Consider the following 17,282-nt stretch of genomic DNA (forward strand, 5'->3'; position numbering starts at 1 on the left):
TCCGAGGACCATACAAGGCCTTGGTTCTGTCCAAAACTTGTAGTTTTTCGTCTAAGTAGTTTTTCTTCTAAGTAGTTGGTTTCCCCAGAGGCTTGAGTCCGAGGACCATACAAGGCCTTGGTTCTGTCCAAAACTTGTAGTTTTTCTTCTAAGTAGTTGGTTTCCCCAGAGGCTTGAGTCTGAGGACCATACAAGGCCTTGGTTCTGTCCAAAATTTGTAATTTTTCGTCTAAGTAGTTGGTTTCCCCAGAGGCTTGAGTCTGAGGACCATACAAGGCCTTGGTTCTATCCAAAACTTGTAGTTTTTCGTCTAAGTAATTAGTTTCCCCAGAGGCTTGAGTTCGAGGACCATACAAGGCCTTGGTTCTGTCCAAAACTTGTAGTTTTTCGTCTAAGTAGTTGGATTCCCCAGAGGCTTGAGTCCGAGGACCATACAAGGCCTTGGTTCTGTCCAAAACTTGTAGTTTTTCTTCTAAGTAGTTGGTTTCCCCAGAGGCTTGAGTCCGAGGACCATATAAGGCCTTGGTTCTGTCCAAAACTTGTAGTTTTTCGTCTAAGTAGTTGGTTTCCCCAGAGGCTTGAGTCCGAGGACCATACAAGGCCTTGGTTCTGTCCAAAACTTGTAGTTTTTTGTCTAAGTAGTTGGTTTCCCCAGAGGCTTGAGTCCGAGGACTATACAAGGCCTTGGTTCTGTTCAAAACTTGTAGTTTTTCTTCTAAGTAGTTGGTTTCCCCAGAGGCTTGAGTCTGAGGACCATACAAGGCCTTGGTTCTATCCAAAACTTGTAGTTTTTCGTCTAAATAGTTGGTTTCCCTAGAGGCTTGAGTCCGAGAACCATACAAGGCCTTAGTTCTGTCCAAAACTTGTAACTTATTTTTCTCATCTATGGGGCTTTGGCTTCAGGGGAATTAGATCCTCGACCGAGCCCCTTTAACCATCTACGTGGCTGACGCTATAAAGTGTAGCCCCTAGTTAAGAATCATAGCCCCTAACGAAGCTTTACGTTAGAACATTGTAACTGGCTGGTAGAAATGACAAGGGTACTGTCTCAAACCATCGCCTATGCCAAGACACAAACCTCCCCACAGACGGCGCCAATTGTAGGAGCACGATTTTTAACGACCCATGAACGGCGTTGGGCTCGCATATAAAAGGCCCCAACAATATGATTTATAGAGAGTGGGCTTGAAAGGTATGACCTTGGGTACAGGTGAGCGGTTTAGTCGTAGTTCCTACGGGAAATACTGCATGGGCGGGCTTGGCTGGACTAACTAAACCGTCCATTAGCAAGAGTTCTATGACTCAAACTCTCGCCCACCCGTTGGGCCTCCCTCTTGGCTTTGTTTCCTTCTCCTTTTATATCAGTGTTCCATTCCCCTTTTTGTGTCCACGTGTTAATATTGCTTTTTGGTATACAGGCCTGTCTAGTCATCCTATACCTAGAGTGGTTGGGGGTTGCTGAAAAAGCACAAGGGCATGGTTTTGGGTATGGGCTTGTCAGATGCAGAATTCCGTATTACTGTGTTGGCGGCTTTTTCTCTTGCCCTTTCCCTGTACCGAGTTTGCCTCTTTTCCCGGGTGTTTTGGGAGGTATCGAGCGTAAGACTGTCCTCGACCAGGTCCTCGTGCCCTTCTTGGGCTTTCATTAGGCGTCCTTGGAAGACTGCTCTCCTCGGCCTGGGCCTTAGGCCCAAACGAGGAGTGAGCTTGGGCCGCAAATTATCAGGCCCCACAGTTTTATTTCAAAATTGGAAAACAGTAGATTTATGAGAAGGTTTGCTTTGTGTTTTTTGTAACACAAGTAAACTTTAAAAAAAAGCAAAAATTCATACTATATTTAATTAATTAATTATTTTTAAATTTAAAAAAACGTTAATTAAAAAAAAAAACAGAAATTAAAATAAACCCCCAACCACGTCGTCCCTCCCCCCACATCTGAAGAACGCGAAAATTACGAAATAGAACCCCACCCGATTATATAAGTGAGAGAGACTGAGAGGGAGAAAGAGAGATCGAGAGGTGTTTCTCGGCGGCTCCGGCCAATACTCGGCAGCTCCAGTTCAAAGAAAGAGAAGACTTTTAAGTTTCACGGTAGCGCCGCCGACATTGTTTGGGTAAGTTTGAGTAGCTTTTGGGTGATAGAAAGAAAGAACAACCCGAGCTCTTACACTAATTCTGGTTTCGCATTTTAACTATATAGGTTGTCGTTTGGTCCTTCGTTTGTTTTGTATGCATGGCAACGACAACAACGTTTAAGCTTTCAGAATTTTAAGGCCACTCAGTCACTACTCACTAGCACCAGGAATCTTAAAATTTTTTTATTTTCTTTGTATAACGGTTAATGCCCGCCTTTTCATTCAGAGTCGTTCATCTTTCTTCTCTCTTAAAAATCTCAGCCAAGCTTCAGTGCCGTTTCATCTATGCACGCCACTTCGAAACCCAGGTGGCATTTTCCAAAACCCATTACCGGAAACTCACGAACCATGACTCACAACTCCTCCATTACCTTTCCAAACACAGGCTTCAAGATGCACGTAACATGCTTGATGAATTGCCTCACAGAGACCAACATGGCCGAATTGTTCACTGGACTTCGCTGCTGTCCAAGTACTCGAAGAATGGCTTTGTTGATGAAGCCCGGGCGCTGTTTGACATGATGCCTGAGAGGAATGTTGTTACTTATAATGCAATGTTGTCAGGTTATGTACAGAATGGGAGGTTAAGTGAGGCTTGGCGGTTCTTTGAGGTGATGCCAGAAAGGAATGTTGTGTCGTGGACTTCGATGCTTTGTGGGTTGGCAGATGCAGGGAGGATTGATGAGGCGAGGAGGTTGTTTGTAGAGATGCCTGAAAGGAATGTTGTGTCTTGGAACTCGATGGTGGTGGGGTTGATTAGGAATGGGAACTTGGAGGAAGCAAGGATGATTTTTCAGCAAATGCCCGATAAAAATGTAGTTTCTTGGAATGCTATGATTGCAGGGTATGCTGAGTGTTGTAGAATGGAAGAAGCAAAAGTTTTGTTTGATGAGATGCAAGAAAGGAATGTGGTCACTTGGACTACCATGATTGCTGGTTATTGTAGGGTGGGCAGTGTGGAAGAGGGGTATTGTCTGTTTAGGATAATGCCTGAGAGGAATGTCGTTTCTTGGACAGCCATGATTGGTGGGTTCACCTGGAATGGCTTCTATAAAGAAGCTTTGTTGCTTTTTCGTGAAATGAGAGGGTGTTTTGACTTAAAACCAAATGAGGAGACTTTCGTTTCACTTGCCTATGCTTGTACTGGAATGCGTTTTCCTCGTCTAGGCATGCAATTACATGCTCAGCTGATTATTAACAGTTGGGACTGCAATGATTATGATGGCAGGTTATCTAGAAGCCTCCTTCACATGTACTCTATGTTTGGTATGATGGAATTTGCGCACTATATTTGTTCGAAGAACCCTAATAAATGTATTGTTCAATCTTATAATTCTTTGATAAATGGCTATATTCGCATTGGACAGCTGGAAAAGGCTCAAAATTTGTTTGATGTGGTACCTGTTCGAGATAAGATCTCATGGACTTCTATGATAAATGGCTATCTCAGTTTTGGGCAAGTATCGAAGGCATGTCATCTTTTTTACAATATGCCTGAGAGAGATGCAGTTGCATGGACTGCAATGATTTCAGGGCATGTCCAAAATGAGCTTTTTGCAGAAGCTACACACTTATTTTCGGAAATGAGAGCTCAGGGTATTTCACCTCTAAATTCTACTTATTCTACTCTTCTTGGAGCCACAGGTGCATTGTCACAACTTGATCAGGGGAGGCAATTCCATTGCATGCTGATGAAAACATTATATGAATTTGACTTGATTCTTGAAAATTCTCTGATCTCAATGTATGCAAAATGTGGGGAGATAGAGGACGCATATTGCATATTCTCAAACATGATTTACCGGGATTCGATTTCTTGGAATTCCATGATCATGGGGTTTTCACATCATGGGCTGGCAAATGAAACTCTGACAATATTTGAAGACATGCTTAGATCTGGGAACCACCCAAATTCTGTTACTTTTTTGGGTGTCCTATCAGCATGTAGCCATGCAGGGTTGGTGAATCGAGGGTGGGAGTTATTTAGTGCTATGAGTGATGCTTATGCAATTCAACCAGGTTTGGAGCATTATATTTGTATGATTAATCTTTTAGGCCGAGCTGGGAAAGTAAAAGAAGCAGAGGAGTTAGTCTTGAGGCTCCCTCTTGAACCTGATTATGCTATTTGGGGGTCACTGCTTGGTGTCTGTGGGTTCCATGAGACAAATGCCGAGACTGCTAGGCGTGCAGCCAAATGCATCCTTGAGCTGGATCCTTTAAATGCACCTGCCCATTTGGTGCTTTGTAACATATATGCAGCAAACGGACGGCATGTGGAGGAGACAATGTTGAGGAAGGAGATGAAACTGAAGGGTGTTAGAAAGGCTCCTGGCTGTAGTTGGATAATGCTGAAAGGGAAAGCTCACGTGTTCCTGTCAGGAAATAAATTACACTCACAAGTGGATGATATGTTATCTCTCCTATATGTGACAGTAGGTGAATCGTAAGAAAGTGGGTGAAATATTGAAGTTTGGGGAAGTTCTGTTTATTGTATAGAAGCATATATTGGTGAGGCTCATCCTACACATTTTCACCTTCCAGAGACATTTTTTTATTTGAGTTAAGACAAATCTGTTAAAGATTTTACCTTTTGAACTGGTCAGTCATCAGTGGATATGCTACCACAAGCATGGTATTGTCATCTCCTATGGTTATGAAGCGGGCCTGTATATTCCAATTGAGTCTATTAATCAGCTGAGAATGGTTAGCAATGGTTGTCATTGAGAAAGAGCAATGCAGTTCTAGTCGTGAAAGGAACCTATAAAACTAATAGAAGTTAAAGTTGGTTTGATTCAATGCTACACCTTAACACCAAGCTTCCTCCTTGTAGTATAGTAAAATGACATCCTGTTCCAGCATAGCAGGCTTTTTAATGTAAAAATCTTTAGAATTTATACTTGATCATTTGATTTGTTGGATTAATGATTTTATAATTACAAATAGATAATTGTTTTTGTCCTAAGTATTTTGGAGCTACTTGTCAGGTTACAACTCAGCCAGATTCTGTTACAATGTGAAAATTGTTGTAGACTTATTTGGCTCATAAAAAAAAAAAAAAAAAAAACATTAGACATTGCTATTGTGCTGGTAATTATGATGGAGCCAAAACTCTAAAACCCTTTTGATTTTGCTAGAATTAGAATCTAATAATGGAGTAATTTTGTATTTGGGTTGAGCTTGATGAAAGCAAATTGGGGTAATAAGAATTTATTTAACTTTTGTTCTAGGGAGGCATTGATATTGAATAATGGCGGCACCTGCATATTCAGGATCCAACTCTCTTAAAGAATATCTGAAAAGATATGGAATAAATGATGAAGAAGATAAAAAGAAAAAGAAGAAGAAGGTCCACAGTAAACCAGATGCAACGGGTCTTTTAGTTGTGGACAAAGATCCAGTTTGGCAGAAAACAGTCAATCTTGAAGAGGAAAACAGCGGGATTCAGCTGGTAAATAATAACATTTGAAATTTGATTTTAATTTTTCCCTTGTTGATGGTTTTCCACATTGGGTGTCCACATTGGGTTAAGTGTTCTATTATGTTATTGAACATGTTTTGGTGGTTTTATGTAGATGAAGAGAAGCCACAAGTTGATGAAGACATTGAGGTTAAGCGGATGAGGAGGCTTGAACAATTGAGGGCCAGACGTGCATATAATGCCATATCAGAGGATGGAAGTGGATGGGTTTCACTCTCTCCTAAATTCTTGAATTCCAATGACCCAAATTTTGATATGTCTCCACCTCGTAAACAGAGGATTCGAAATGACACACCTTCACCAGAACCTGAACAGAAGCATTCATATTCTGCCAGAGATAACATCGATTTGTCACCTTCACAACCGAACCTGAACAATGATATGTCTCCACTTCGTCAATGGAGGGTTCGAAATGATAGCCCTTCACCAGAACCTGGAGTGAAGCTTTCATCTGATTTGTCATCTCCAAGGCAGAGGGTGCCACGTTCCACCAGCCTGAATTCTGATATGTCTCCACCTCGTCGACGTCATGTATTTGCAGACAATGATAGGAGGAACCCTGACATTTCTCCTCTTCGACGGGGTCGTCATGGTTCTCCATATCAAGATGACTTCCATGCTCCCTTGGGATCAGACCTTTCACCCCCAAGGAAAAGCAGGAAGGGTCTTGGAAGACCTGGGTCACCTGACCTTTCCCCTCCATGTAGACACTCAACTGAAACCAATGCTTTGCATGCATCTTTGCTTCCTGACCTTTCTCCACCAAGGAAAAGTTGAAAGGAAGCTGCTGTGGAAGAACAACGAAAAACAGGTCTGATTTCTGGCAAAGATATGAGGGAAGAGATTGCTAGAATTAAGAAGAATGATTTGTTGAGGTAAACAATTACATTAAGCTGTTAAAATACTGCCCCCCCTCCCTCCCTCTTTTTTTCCACTTTTAAGGTTGATGAATTGTGTTTACCATCTTTATTATATGCACATTTACAACTGATCAGTTGTGAACGTAGTTGCTTATTTTGATTTGTTGTGTTATTATTTCTGGATTTATCTTTTGGTGAGGGAGGTGTCAAATTTCATTGAAAAAGCTACAGACGAAAACAATTTTTTATTGATCCTAAGCCTGTTTGATGCTATGCCAGCGCTGTGGTACTATCACCCTCTCATAGCATATGGGACCCACATATGAGAGGGTGGTCTCGTAAGATACCTTTTGGCGCAACCATGGCTCTGCAGTGTTTGTCATACTAAATTGTCAAAAGAATTCCATTTTAGTAAAATAATAAGATTCTTGTGAGCGAATGAAATTTGTATTTTTAACAGATAATATAGGAGTCCAAGAGTTCATTTACGTGTTTGTTATGACCCTGTGGCTGACCCATTCACTTGAATGAAAAATTCTGTATCTTTTTTCCCCATATTTTGGTGGTCAAGCAAGAAATGTTGCATAATTTTGTTCTGATAGCAATCACAAAGTTTCCCTGCTTTAAATTGTTTAGGATAAAGTATTAGTGCCAATGAGTATCAGCTACAGTTTATTCAACTTTAAATTTCCTTCTTACCCAATTTTTCTGCCTTGGTTATATTTCACCATCACTCTTTTGTTGTGTCATTGGAGTGATCTAATTCTGATCTAATTCGGAGGACAGTAGGAAGCTTCCCTTTTGAATTCATTAGGTGTTATATTATATTTTTGCATCATAATGTTAATGTTTATTCCCTAAATAAAATATTTTGCACTCATTCACAAATTAAATGCTATTGATGTGACCTGGCAGAAAGTTTACCGTCTGTTTATTTCTGTTGAGTAGTTGTCTGCACAACTATTTGGGAAATTTAATTCATGCTCCTAGATTTTCTTCAGTTATGTGATGTATATTTTAGCTTTGGCTCACTTAAGTGGTGTCTATTTAAGCTTTGGCTGAATAATCTATATTTTTTTTTTTTCTGAAAAATCAGAAGATCATTGGTTTTGACTAATGTTTAGTTAAAAGGGTAGAGAGATTGGTTAAAAAAAGAAAAGAAAAGAAATGAAATGATGTCATCTAGCTATGATAGTGTTCCCTTCTCTCTTCCTCTTTTTCCCCTGTTTACATTTCTCATCTCTTGTAAGAACTAAATTGTTTATGGAGAGAGTCAGACTTGTACTGATTGCAAGAAAGTTTTACTTTATGTCATCCCCTTTTCATCTTTTGTGAGATTTTATTAATATTGTAATAGTTGTTTGTAAGTGTTAGAATTATGGTTAAGTGATTAAACTCACCATTTCCTAAAAGTTTAAGCTTTTGGGACAATCAGTAATTTAACAGTAAGTTGTCAAAAAAAAGTTGGCGGTTATGAATACTACTGACTGCACCAAAAAGAAAACTACTACAAAGCTTGGTAGAGGTGCTGTAGTTCTGTTTCAAAGGCTTAAAATGTGATATTGTAGAGGAGACAGAAACTTGCAGAAAATTGAGAAGTAAAGGCTTTTAGATATATTGACTGCATCATGGTTGAGGATCTTAGGGATAATAGCGAGCAATTTTAATTTATTTTCTTTCTGAAATTTTTTAACTTGGATTTAAAGCTTCTTTCCTTGATAAGTAAAGTTTTCAAAGGCTTCTTTCCTGGATTTAGTAGATAGATAAATATTTGCTGCATGTTTTTGTCAGGAGATTAAGTTGGAATGGGGCAAAGGCTTGGCTCAAAAGCGGGAAGCTGAAGCTAGGCTGCAGGAATTGGAATCTGAGAAGGACAAACCATTTGCGCGGACCAGATAAAACTAATGATACGAGATATCATATTGTAATATACACACACACTGACACACACACACACACATATATATGTTTTTTTTGAAAAATTTAATTTTAATATTTACATGTGCTCTGTATTCTGAAAGATGTAGCCTGTAGGTTTCTTTTACTTGTATCTTTCATGTTAATTTTTTTTCCCCTTCCAATTCCTATACATTTGATTGGGTGACAGACATTTGGGCATCCTGGTTGACCATATCTTTTGAGGACCTTTTTTTTTTTTTGGTTGTTGTTTGAGTAGGTTTGATAAATGGATTTTCTCAGTGTTAATATAATCCAGCACAATAAGTGGGTAAGTATATAGCTGCTGGCCTGCAGTAGGTCTGTTCCTCTACTGTGCCTCACCAAATTTGAGTTTTACAATGGCATGGTTTTGATTTCCATATGATGCTGTAATCAGAGGGTATTGCGGAAATCCACCTGCCTATAAATTAACCATATAACTTTTCGTTGTTAATATTATTATTATGATTTCCAGTAGGGGTTTTGGCACCTTCTGTCTTACATATGATATTTTATTAATGATTACCCATAAAAGGAATGTCACTAGATGGTAGCTGCAGATGCAAGAATTTTAGTGCTGGTTTAACCGCATCCTAATCTGCCCTTGCATCGTTTCAATCAGTTAAAGAGGTTAGTGTTTTTTTTTTTTTTTTTTTTTTGGGGGGGGGGTGGGGTGGTTTCTGTTATAATTGGTAGACCTCTGTAGTGGAACTTTTTTCCTATGGCTTTAGACATACATTTTTTTGTTTAATGGTAGTTTACTGAGTGTTAAATTGATTAGTGTGAGAACAAGTGGACGAATCACAATCAAGTTTCCCATCATTGTAGGTTTGCATCAAGGATAAGGATCAGCATTAAGTGCATGTCTCCCATCATTATAGGTTTGCATCAAGGATAAGGATCAGCACTAAGTCCATATCTCTTTGCACTAGTGATGGATGAGCTCACTAACTTAATTCTAGAGCAAGCCTTTTGGTGTATGCTTTTTGCTGATGATATAGTTTTAGTGAATGCCAAGTTAAAAATTTGGTGAGACGCTCTAGAATCTAAAGGCTTTTGATTAGGTAGGGCTAAAATAGAGTGCATGGAATGTAAACTTAGTAAAAGTAAAAACAAAAACAAAGGGACGGTAAGACTTGATGGCCAAGAGATACTAAAGAGTGATAGTTTTCAATATCTTGGATCGATAATTCATAAAGATTAGAGATTGAAGAGGATGTGAATTGTACTCATAAGAGTAGGGTGGATGAAGTGGAGAAGTGCATCGGGAGTGTTGTGCGATTTTAGAATACTTATTAAGCTAAAGAGAAAATTGCCATACAATTAGCTAAATGTTGGGCTATTATGAAGCAATATTCATAAAATGAGTATAGTTGAAATGATAATTTTAAGATAGATAAATGGAGATCCATGGAAAGATAGGATTCGAAATGAGGAAATTCACTTAAAAATTGGTGTAGTGCTTATTGATGAAAAGACGAGGGAGGGTCGCTTAAGATGGTTTGATTATGTTTAGAGGAGAGTGACTAATGTACCAGTTAGAAAGAGTGACTTGGGCTAAGTTGAGGGAGCAAAAAAAGGTAGAGAAAGACCAAAAAGCACATTAGTGGAAGTAATAAAAAATGACATGTCAATTAATGGAGTAATAAAGAGTGTGACTTTAGATAAAGCAGAATAAAGGAAAACACATGATCGACCCTAATCAATTTGTCGAGGATTCATAGTTGACTCGAAAATTTTGGGATTAAGTGCATGGTGTCTGAATTTGTCTCAGGGTATAAGGTTTTTTACTGATTATAGATTACTCGTGTGACCAAAAAAAGAAAAAAGAAAAAAAAAAAATCTAAATCATACATTTGATGAATAATATATTAACTGTGCTTCACTACAGAGCTACCCATCTTCTGTTTAGCAGAAGCACAGCTTTCCTTTTCCGGTCTTACTATTTGTACACCTAGTGCCTTGTAATAAATAACATCTGTGTTCTCTACTTATCAGGAAGTAAAAATAAATAACATCTGTGTTCTCTGTTTGCAGAGATGATCCTGAACTTGACAAAATGCTGAGGGAGAGAATAAGAGATGGTGATCTGATGGCACATTTGGTGAAGGCAAGTAATTGACTTTCATTTTTAGTTGTTGAAATCAAAGAATTTAATACTAATTTGACATAACTCTTTGACATAGTGCAGAAAAAGCATCCTGAACTAGTTCTCCCAAACCTAGGGGATAATGAGAAAATGAAGGAATCAGGTTTGTTGTTCCTCAGGACATTCTTGATCACAGCTGGTTAAAACGAAGATTAGATACTGTTCCAAATCGATATGGTATAAGACCAGGAAGACATTGGGATGGAGTTGACCGTAGTAATGGTTGGTTCATTTCCATCATCCTTTAGTCAGATGTTTCTTTATTTTTCTTGAGAAGCTATGGATCTTGTCTTAGCATCTTCCTGTGTGCCATGATGTGGTGATCCCAATCGTTTGGTCATTTCCCATTATAGTGAAATTGTGCATGAGAGAGAGAGAGAGAGAGAGAGAGATCATTGGCCACTGGAAGATTCTTATGCTCTAAAGAAGCAAAAGAATTATTTTGAAAAGTATGTTTAGCTATCAGAAGTGATTAATTTCTGTTGTTTTACCTCTTATAGGATTTGAGAAGGGATTGTTCAAAAGGATGAATGAGAAACGAGCTACAGAAACAGAAGCATATCTTTGGTCTGTCTCTGATATGTGACTTGAAGTGTATGGATTAAGAAGATGGCAATATGCTTTTTATGTGTTTCTGGTGGCAGTGGTGTACAGTTGAACTTCTTTTATTGCTCAATAGCAGCAGCTGTTTCCTTCGCAATTGAAATTCTGTACTCATGATGCTTAGTTGTAGAATTTCAACTCTGCGGAGATGCTGTAACAATCCAGGTAATTTTTGTTGCTTGACTGTGGATTAAACCGCAATTTTATAGCATCTAGCAATGACGTTTTATGCTTTGAGTGTTGGGATATCTCTTGTTGCGTTGTTGTAAAGAAACCTAGTCTTGGGCCTCCTGGCATGTGAGTATGTGGGACTTGGTTTAGGTCCAGTGTGCACTGGACCCGATCAAATGGTGACATATGTCTAAAAGTGGACACATGTCATCATCTCAATGGGTTCAGCACTACTAGACACTGGACCTAAGCTTGACCCGAGTATGTGACCATAGTGATCTTTTAGAATGTCAGATGGCCTTATTGAAAGATCTAAAAACTTTTTTGGCCTAAAGGTATTTAAAGTAACTAACTTTTTATTATTATTTATTTATAGCTTTTTATATTTTCATGATAGTTTTTTATATTTTTCATGAAAGTGGTATTAAAACTTTACTTAAATAGTTTATTAACAAATGTCTTAAGATACCCGTTAACCAGACCCTTAAATATATATATATATATATATTTTAAATAATTTGTATCATTCTAGTAACTGAACGGCACATAACAATTTAGTCAAAAGTATATATAAAGTATTTTCTCATTTTAACTTTGCTTTGGAGGAATTCTGAAATGGCAGAATACGAAGTTGTTGTGAATTCTACATGCTCATAATTTGATTCATTTGCAACCAGGATGATATATGAATTACTGTGGATCCATGTGGTTTATAAATTTTGAGTTTGACTTATCTTCAGTACTAGTTCTCCAAAAAAAAAAAAAAAGACTTATTTTCAATACTTTTCAAAAATGAACCTTCTTTTGTTTTAATGAGAGAATGTCATATCACCCACTAATTAAATAAAAGTTGGAGATTAAAACCCACTACCATTTGCTATTATATATTTAAAACAAAAGGATATGTCTAGTTAAAAAATTTCTAGAGGTAAGCCAAACACATAAAATTTTCAGTCGGCAAGCAATTAAAGAATGAATCCTCTCACTAATGAAGTCCAGATAAATATATTGCTTGATGTAGATACTAGCCGAACCTATTATGGGTGTGACGTAAAGAATACTTTCCATTTTCTATTGCAGTGGTCAAACACTCTGCATCTACTCCAGTGATGATCTCCTACTTTATGCAAAATGAAGGTGGGTGTGGCATGTGGGGCTAATGGCGTGTACCTTAGCAAATGCAAAATCAGTGGCTAAGATCTCTGTCAAGCTTAAGCGAGAAGGCTAGACACAAATTTAAAGAATATAGTTCTCAAACATGAAGCTTACAACAATGGCAATCCTTTTTGGATGCTTGTTGAAAACCCCGACCAAATAACTGAAAATTATAACAAAAGAAACAAGGTTGATTTCAGATTTTAGTTCTGTCTTGATCACGAGCTTACACTATGAAACTCAGCATGTTGGCAATTTGGCAAGCTCCCTCTTGGATCCTTGACTTATTATACAAGAAGTTTATTCTCCAAAACTGTTTTTTTTTTTTTTTTTTTTTTTTTTTTTTTTTTTTTTAAATAAAAATTAAAGCTGAGAATCAAATTTTGTCACATCCAAAATGACTACCATGTTATCATTACTTCAAAAATAGATAAATAAATCCACTCCAAATAGGATATGTTCCATACTAAATCATACTCAAATAAAATTACTAGGATGCAAATATATAAAGGATATGAATACAATGAACATGGCAAGCCAAGTTAACAACATGCAATATAGTTCATCATCCACCCTTGCTATGGTGCATGCGCAGTATTATTGGGATACATTATTGGCCCTTCTATCTTATAACCCATATGAAGCTATTAGTCTAAAAAATGCAATATGCGTAAATTATACACTGCCGTTGAGTAATAGTTGGGATTTGTGATCCACCATTATTAGCCAGCATTGCCGTACCATTAAAAAAAAGACCCTTAAGCTTTAAGTTATATAGAAGAATAAGACTTATATTAATAGTCTAGTTTTTACATAGAGTTACACTCAAAAGACAACGAAAGAAGATGATTACATGCTTCCTTAGCAATATCAGTGAAGGAAATCTGAATTCTTCATTATTCACACCACTGTAGTGAGCATTCAAAATCCTACTGTTATAGTTAGCGGCGTTGATCTTATCTCATCCCACGCATATGGAGGTTAAGCAGGTTTCTTCCAACCAATTTCCACATCCAACCAAACTTTTTTTATCTAGAGTCTGCAAAAAAAGTTTCCAATATACATAATTAGTATCATCAAACAAAGGAGGTGTTTTGTGTGACTATCCACGATTCATGACATCAGGAGTTAGGAAATCACACAATAAAGATAAAAAACCTAATCAAAGTATGTCTGCTATGATACCACTTGTTGGGTTATAGACTGACTTTAGGTAATTAATCCAATTATCTAAGTTGATTAATTAGTCAAATTACATGCAGATCAAACCAAGGCACAATCAAATCACCAAATTAAATTAGAGCGTAGGGGAAAATAAGTTTGACATGAAGATTTGATCACGATGGACAAAACCCTCGCATGCAAAACCTCACTAGGTGAATTTCAAGCCACCACTCTCAAAGAATCCACTAATCAAGAAAAAACAGTTACGGATACATGGAATTTTACCCTATAGGCCTATCCTGAGGTACCTGCCTATAGTAGAACCTCTAAACTATATTAGTCTCAGTTCTAATTCCCAATTGGACTTGATTTGTAAAAGACTTCTCCTATGCATGAATCTCTCTATCCATGACAAACTCCATAACAACCTTTATTGTTGTAATTGTTGTAACTTTGCAGAGTTCCTTAATCCATATTTGGATGAATCGAAACTCGAAAGTAGCTTGGCACAAAACCCTAAGCGCACAAACATCACAACAACTCCTGTTATGCATGTATCCCTCTATCTCTATGATGACGACTATAAAATGTCTTTTATATGCTCTGGAATACTAGTACATGAATCCCTAGAAAACCAAGTTATCATGGGCCAAAAACAGAACTTTACATTCAATTTTCTTGAAACTCGATAGATCGAGCGATGTAGAGCTAGACATCGAGGTTCATTAAATCTCGATAGATTGACATGTATCAAGACCTACAGATGCAATTTTTCTTGAGTAATTTCTTAAGCATTCTTGTGTCTTCAATCGTACAACTTGTTTACAACTTTAAGGTATTCTTGAACATACTATAAACTAAGACTCAATTACACATAAAATGCGTTTTATTGAAGGATATATCAATTACATAAAAATATGACCCTTACAATAGGTCCATAGCAAACCCAAATATAGTGTCCATCATATTACAGAGAGTTGTGCCGTTGTGCCTATTATCAAAGAGTTGAATCTCTTAGCCTTATTACTTTTAGTTGTTTATATACTAAGACTCAATTATACATAAAGTGCGTTTTATTGAAAAATATGTCAATTACATAAAAATATGACCTTTACAATAGGTCTATACCAAACCCAAATAGAGCGTGACCAATAATGAGTTTAGTCCAACATATTGCAGAGAGTTGTCCCTGTTACCAAAGAGTTGAATCTCTTAGCCTCATTACTTTTTGAGGTCTATATATCCTTTTGAATCTCTTTTAAATTTGCTCAATTAAGAGCAAAATCAGTTAACAAAACAATCTGCCTATATAATGAACAAAATTCTTTTGATTGTCTATTTTTTGTGATGCTTTTTTGAACATCCTTTCAGGAAATGTACCATTTATTTTTGTGGCATTTGGCCAAGTAAAACTATATGGCCGAGTTTCCATGCGGTGAAAGCTACCCAATTTCCAATAGTTTTGATTAATTAACGACATGTTGTTAGCGTGCATGCACTCAATGGGATACATTTTAGAATCCAAGGAAAATTGTCCTTTCGTTGACTTGTCCTTTCGCTTTTGATTTATTTGATTAGCAATTGGAAATTTATTTGATTTATGAGTTGAGTTCTAGGGTGATTAGAATTTCGGCTTCACACCTGCAGTTTCTACAATAATATCTGTGGGGCCCAAATGATTTATGGGCCAGACGCATCTACCTGGGGAGAATCCAAAGGCCCAAACCGAGGAAGGCTATGGCCCAAACTCGACAAAATAGCCTATGGATACCGCCGAGGACAGCTCAGTCCTCGGCAGACCCAAAGTCCCCCCTGAAAGAGGGGTAAAAACGGTATAGGACTGAAACTTGGAAGAAAGATCTAAAATATCCGGGGAAAGTTGCCCTTACTGCTATTCAATGCTCTGAACCTGACAGAGCCGCATTCTTTGACTTTTACAACCACCCCCAACGACTTTGAATATGGGCTGATGGGACAAGTATCAATCTTGGAAAGGTTGACTCTATACGTGGACGAAGGACAATGAACGCAGGCAAATATAAAAGGAAAAATAAGTAACCTAAAGAGGGGGTTGGGAAAAATGGCCAAAAACCAGAGCCTCCCAGCCCACCTCCAGGAGAAAGACTCCAGGGGTGAAGGAAAACTTAAACTTGTACGAACACCATGAAAAACCCACCGCCTGTCGATCAAGGCCTAACCTTCCAAACCCACGCTCTACAAATGATATTGTTAGGGCCTTTTCACGTGCGAACCCGACACTGTTACAGTCCGCCACGAATCGTGTCCTTACAATTGGCGCCGTTTGTGGGGAAGGCTTGTGTGTTGGCATAGGCGGTAGGTCGAAATAGTTCCTTTTTTATTCCTAACAATTGGTTATAGAGTTTCAGCGCAAAGTTCCGTTAGGGGCTATGCTTCTTGATTAGGGGCTACGTTTGTCAGCGTTAATCGCGCGAATAATTCTAGGGGCTTGGCCGAGGAGCTAACTCCCGTAAAACTAAGTTCCAGTGCCAAAGAAAACTAGGTTTTGGACAGAACCAAGGCATTGCATAGTCCACGGACTCAAGCCTATGGGGAAACCAACTATTTGGATGAGGAAAACTAGGTTTTGGACAGAACCAAGGCATTGCATAGTCCTCGGACTCAAGCCTATGGGGAAACCAACTGCCTGGATGAGGAAAACTAGGTTTTGGACAGAACCAAGGTATTGCATAGTCCTCAGACTCAAGCCTATAGGGAAACCAACTGCCTGGATGAGGAAAACTAGGTTTTGGACAGAACCAAGGCATTGCATAGTCCTCGGACTCAAGCCTATGGGGAAACCAACTGCCTGGATGAGGAAAACTAGGTTTTGGACAGAACCAAGGCATTGCATAGTCCTCGGACTCAAGCCTATGGGGAAACCAACTGCCTGGATGAGGAAAACTAGGTTTTGGACAGAATCAAGGCATTGCATAGTCCTCGGACTCAAGCCTATGGGGAAACCAACTGCCTGGATGAGGAAAACTAGGTTTTGGACAGAACCAAGGCATTGCATAGTCCTCAGACTCAAGCCTATGGGGAAACCAACTGCCTGGATGAGGAAAACTAGGTTTTGGACAGAATCAAGGCATTGCATAGTCCTCAGACTCAAGCCTATGGGAAACCAACTACTGGATGAGGAAAACTAGTTTTGATGCAGGGACTCAAAAGCTAGGGGAACCAAACCTGGGATGAGGAAAACTATTTAAAAAAAAAAAAAAAAAAAAAAAAAAAACTATGGCACATAAACCTCAAAATCCATCCGAAGAGAACTTCGCGTTAACAGATGGGTTAATACCTTGATTGCGCGGATTCCTTGGTCTACCCTCTGATCCCCAGTATTAAAGGGGTTGGTGCGATACGGCGCAACATATTACCCAAAAGCACAACCAAAGTCCCTTGCTACTCGGCTACCCTCTCGGACGAATTATTTAGAATTTATCGTTCTCGGACATCGCTCTAGCATGCATCGCGCAGCACTCAGCGGTTATCCCGGTTAGTTCCAAGAGTTTAATTTATTGATGATTAACCTTGTTATGCTTGATAATATTTGTAAGTTTAAACTAGTAGGAATCTGTGTTAAGGCATTTTTCTGCCTGGGATATCATTAA

At 38.3% G+C, this 17,282-nt stretch overlaps 1 protein-coding gene and 1 pseudogene across 3 annotated transcripts; both read left to right on the forward strand.

Annotated features, from left to right (window-relative positions):
- The first annotated feature begins 1,941 nt into the window (after positions 1-1,941).
- Positions 1,942-5,453, forward strand: LOC115971864 (pentatricopeptide repeat-containing protein At1g32415, mitochondrial). 3 transcript variants are annotated; one of them, XM_031091946.1, is made up of 2 exons: positions 1,942-5,009; positions 5,363-5,453. In XM_031091946.1, exon 1 carries the CDS (start codon positions 2,342-2,344, stop codon positions 4,580-4,582), a length of 2,241 nt encoding a protein of 746 aa, XP_030947806.1. In that variant the 5' UTR covers positions 1,942-2,341; the 3' UTR covers positions 4,583-5,009; positions 5,363-5,453. The 3 variants fall into 3 exon arrangements, with proteins under 3 accessions (XP_030947806.1, XP_030947807.1, XP_030947808.1); XM_031091947.1 differs by having other exon boundaries at positions 1,942-4,643; positions 5,363-5,446; XM_031091948.1 differs by lacking the exon at positions 5,363-5,453 and having other exon boundaries at positions 1,942-2,114; positions 2,397-5,355.
- A 17-nt stretch (positions 5,454-5,470) lies between these two features.
- LOC115971866 lies at positions 5,471-10,521 on the forward strand (annotated as a pseudogene).
- The last annotated feature ends 6,761 nt before the right edge of the window (positions 10,522-17,282 follow it).

This window comes from Quercus lobata, chromosome 12 (assembly GCF_001633185.2).
Source record: "Quercus lobata isolate SW786 chromosome 12, ValleyOak3.0 Primary Assembly, whole genome shotgun sequence".
NCBI lineage: Eukaryota > Viridiplantae > Streptophyta > Magnoliopsida > Fagales > Fagaceae > Quercus > Quercus lobata.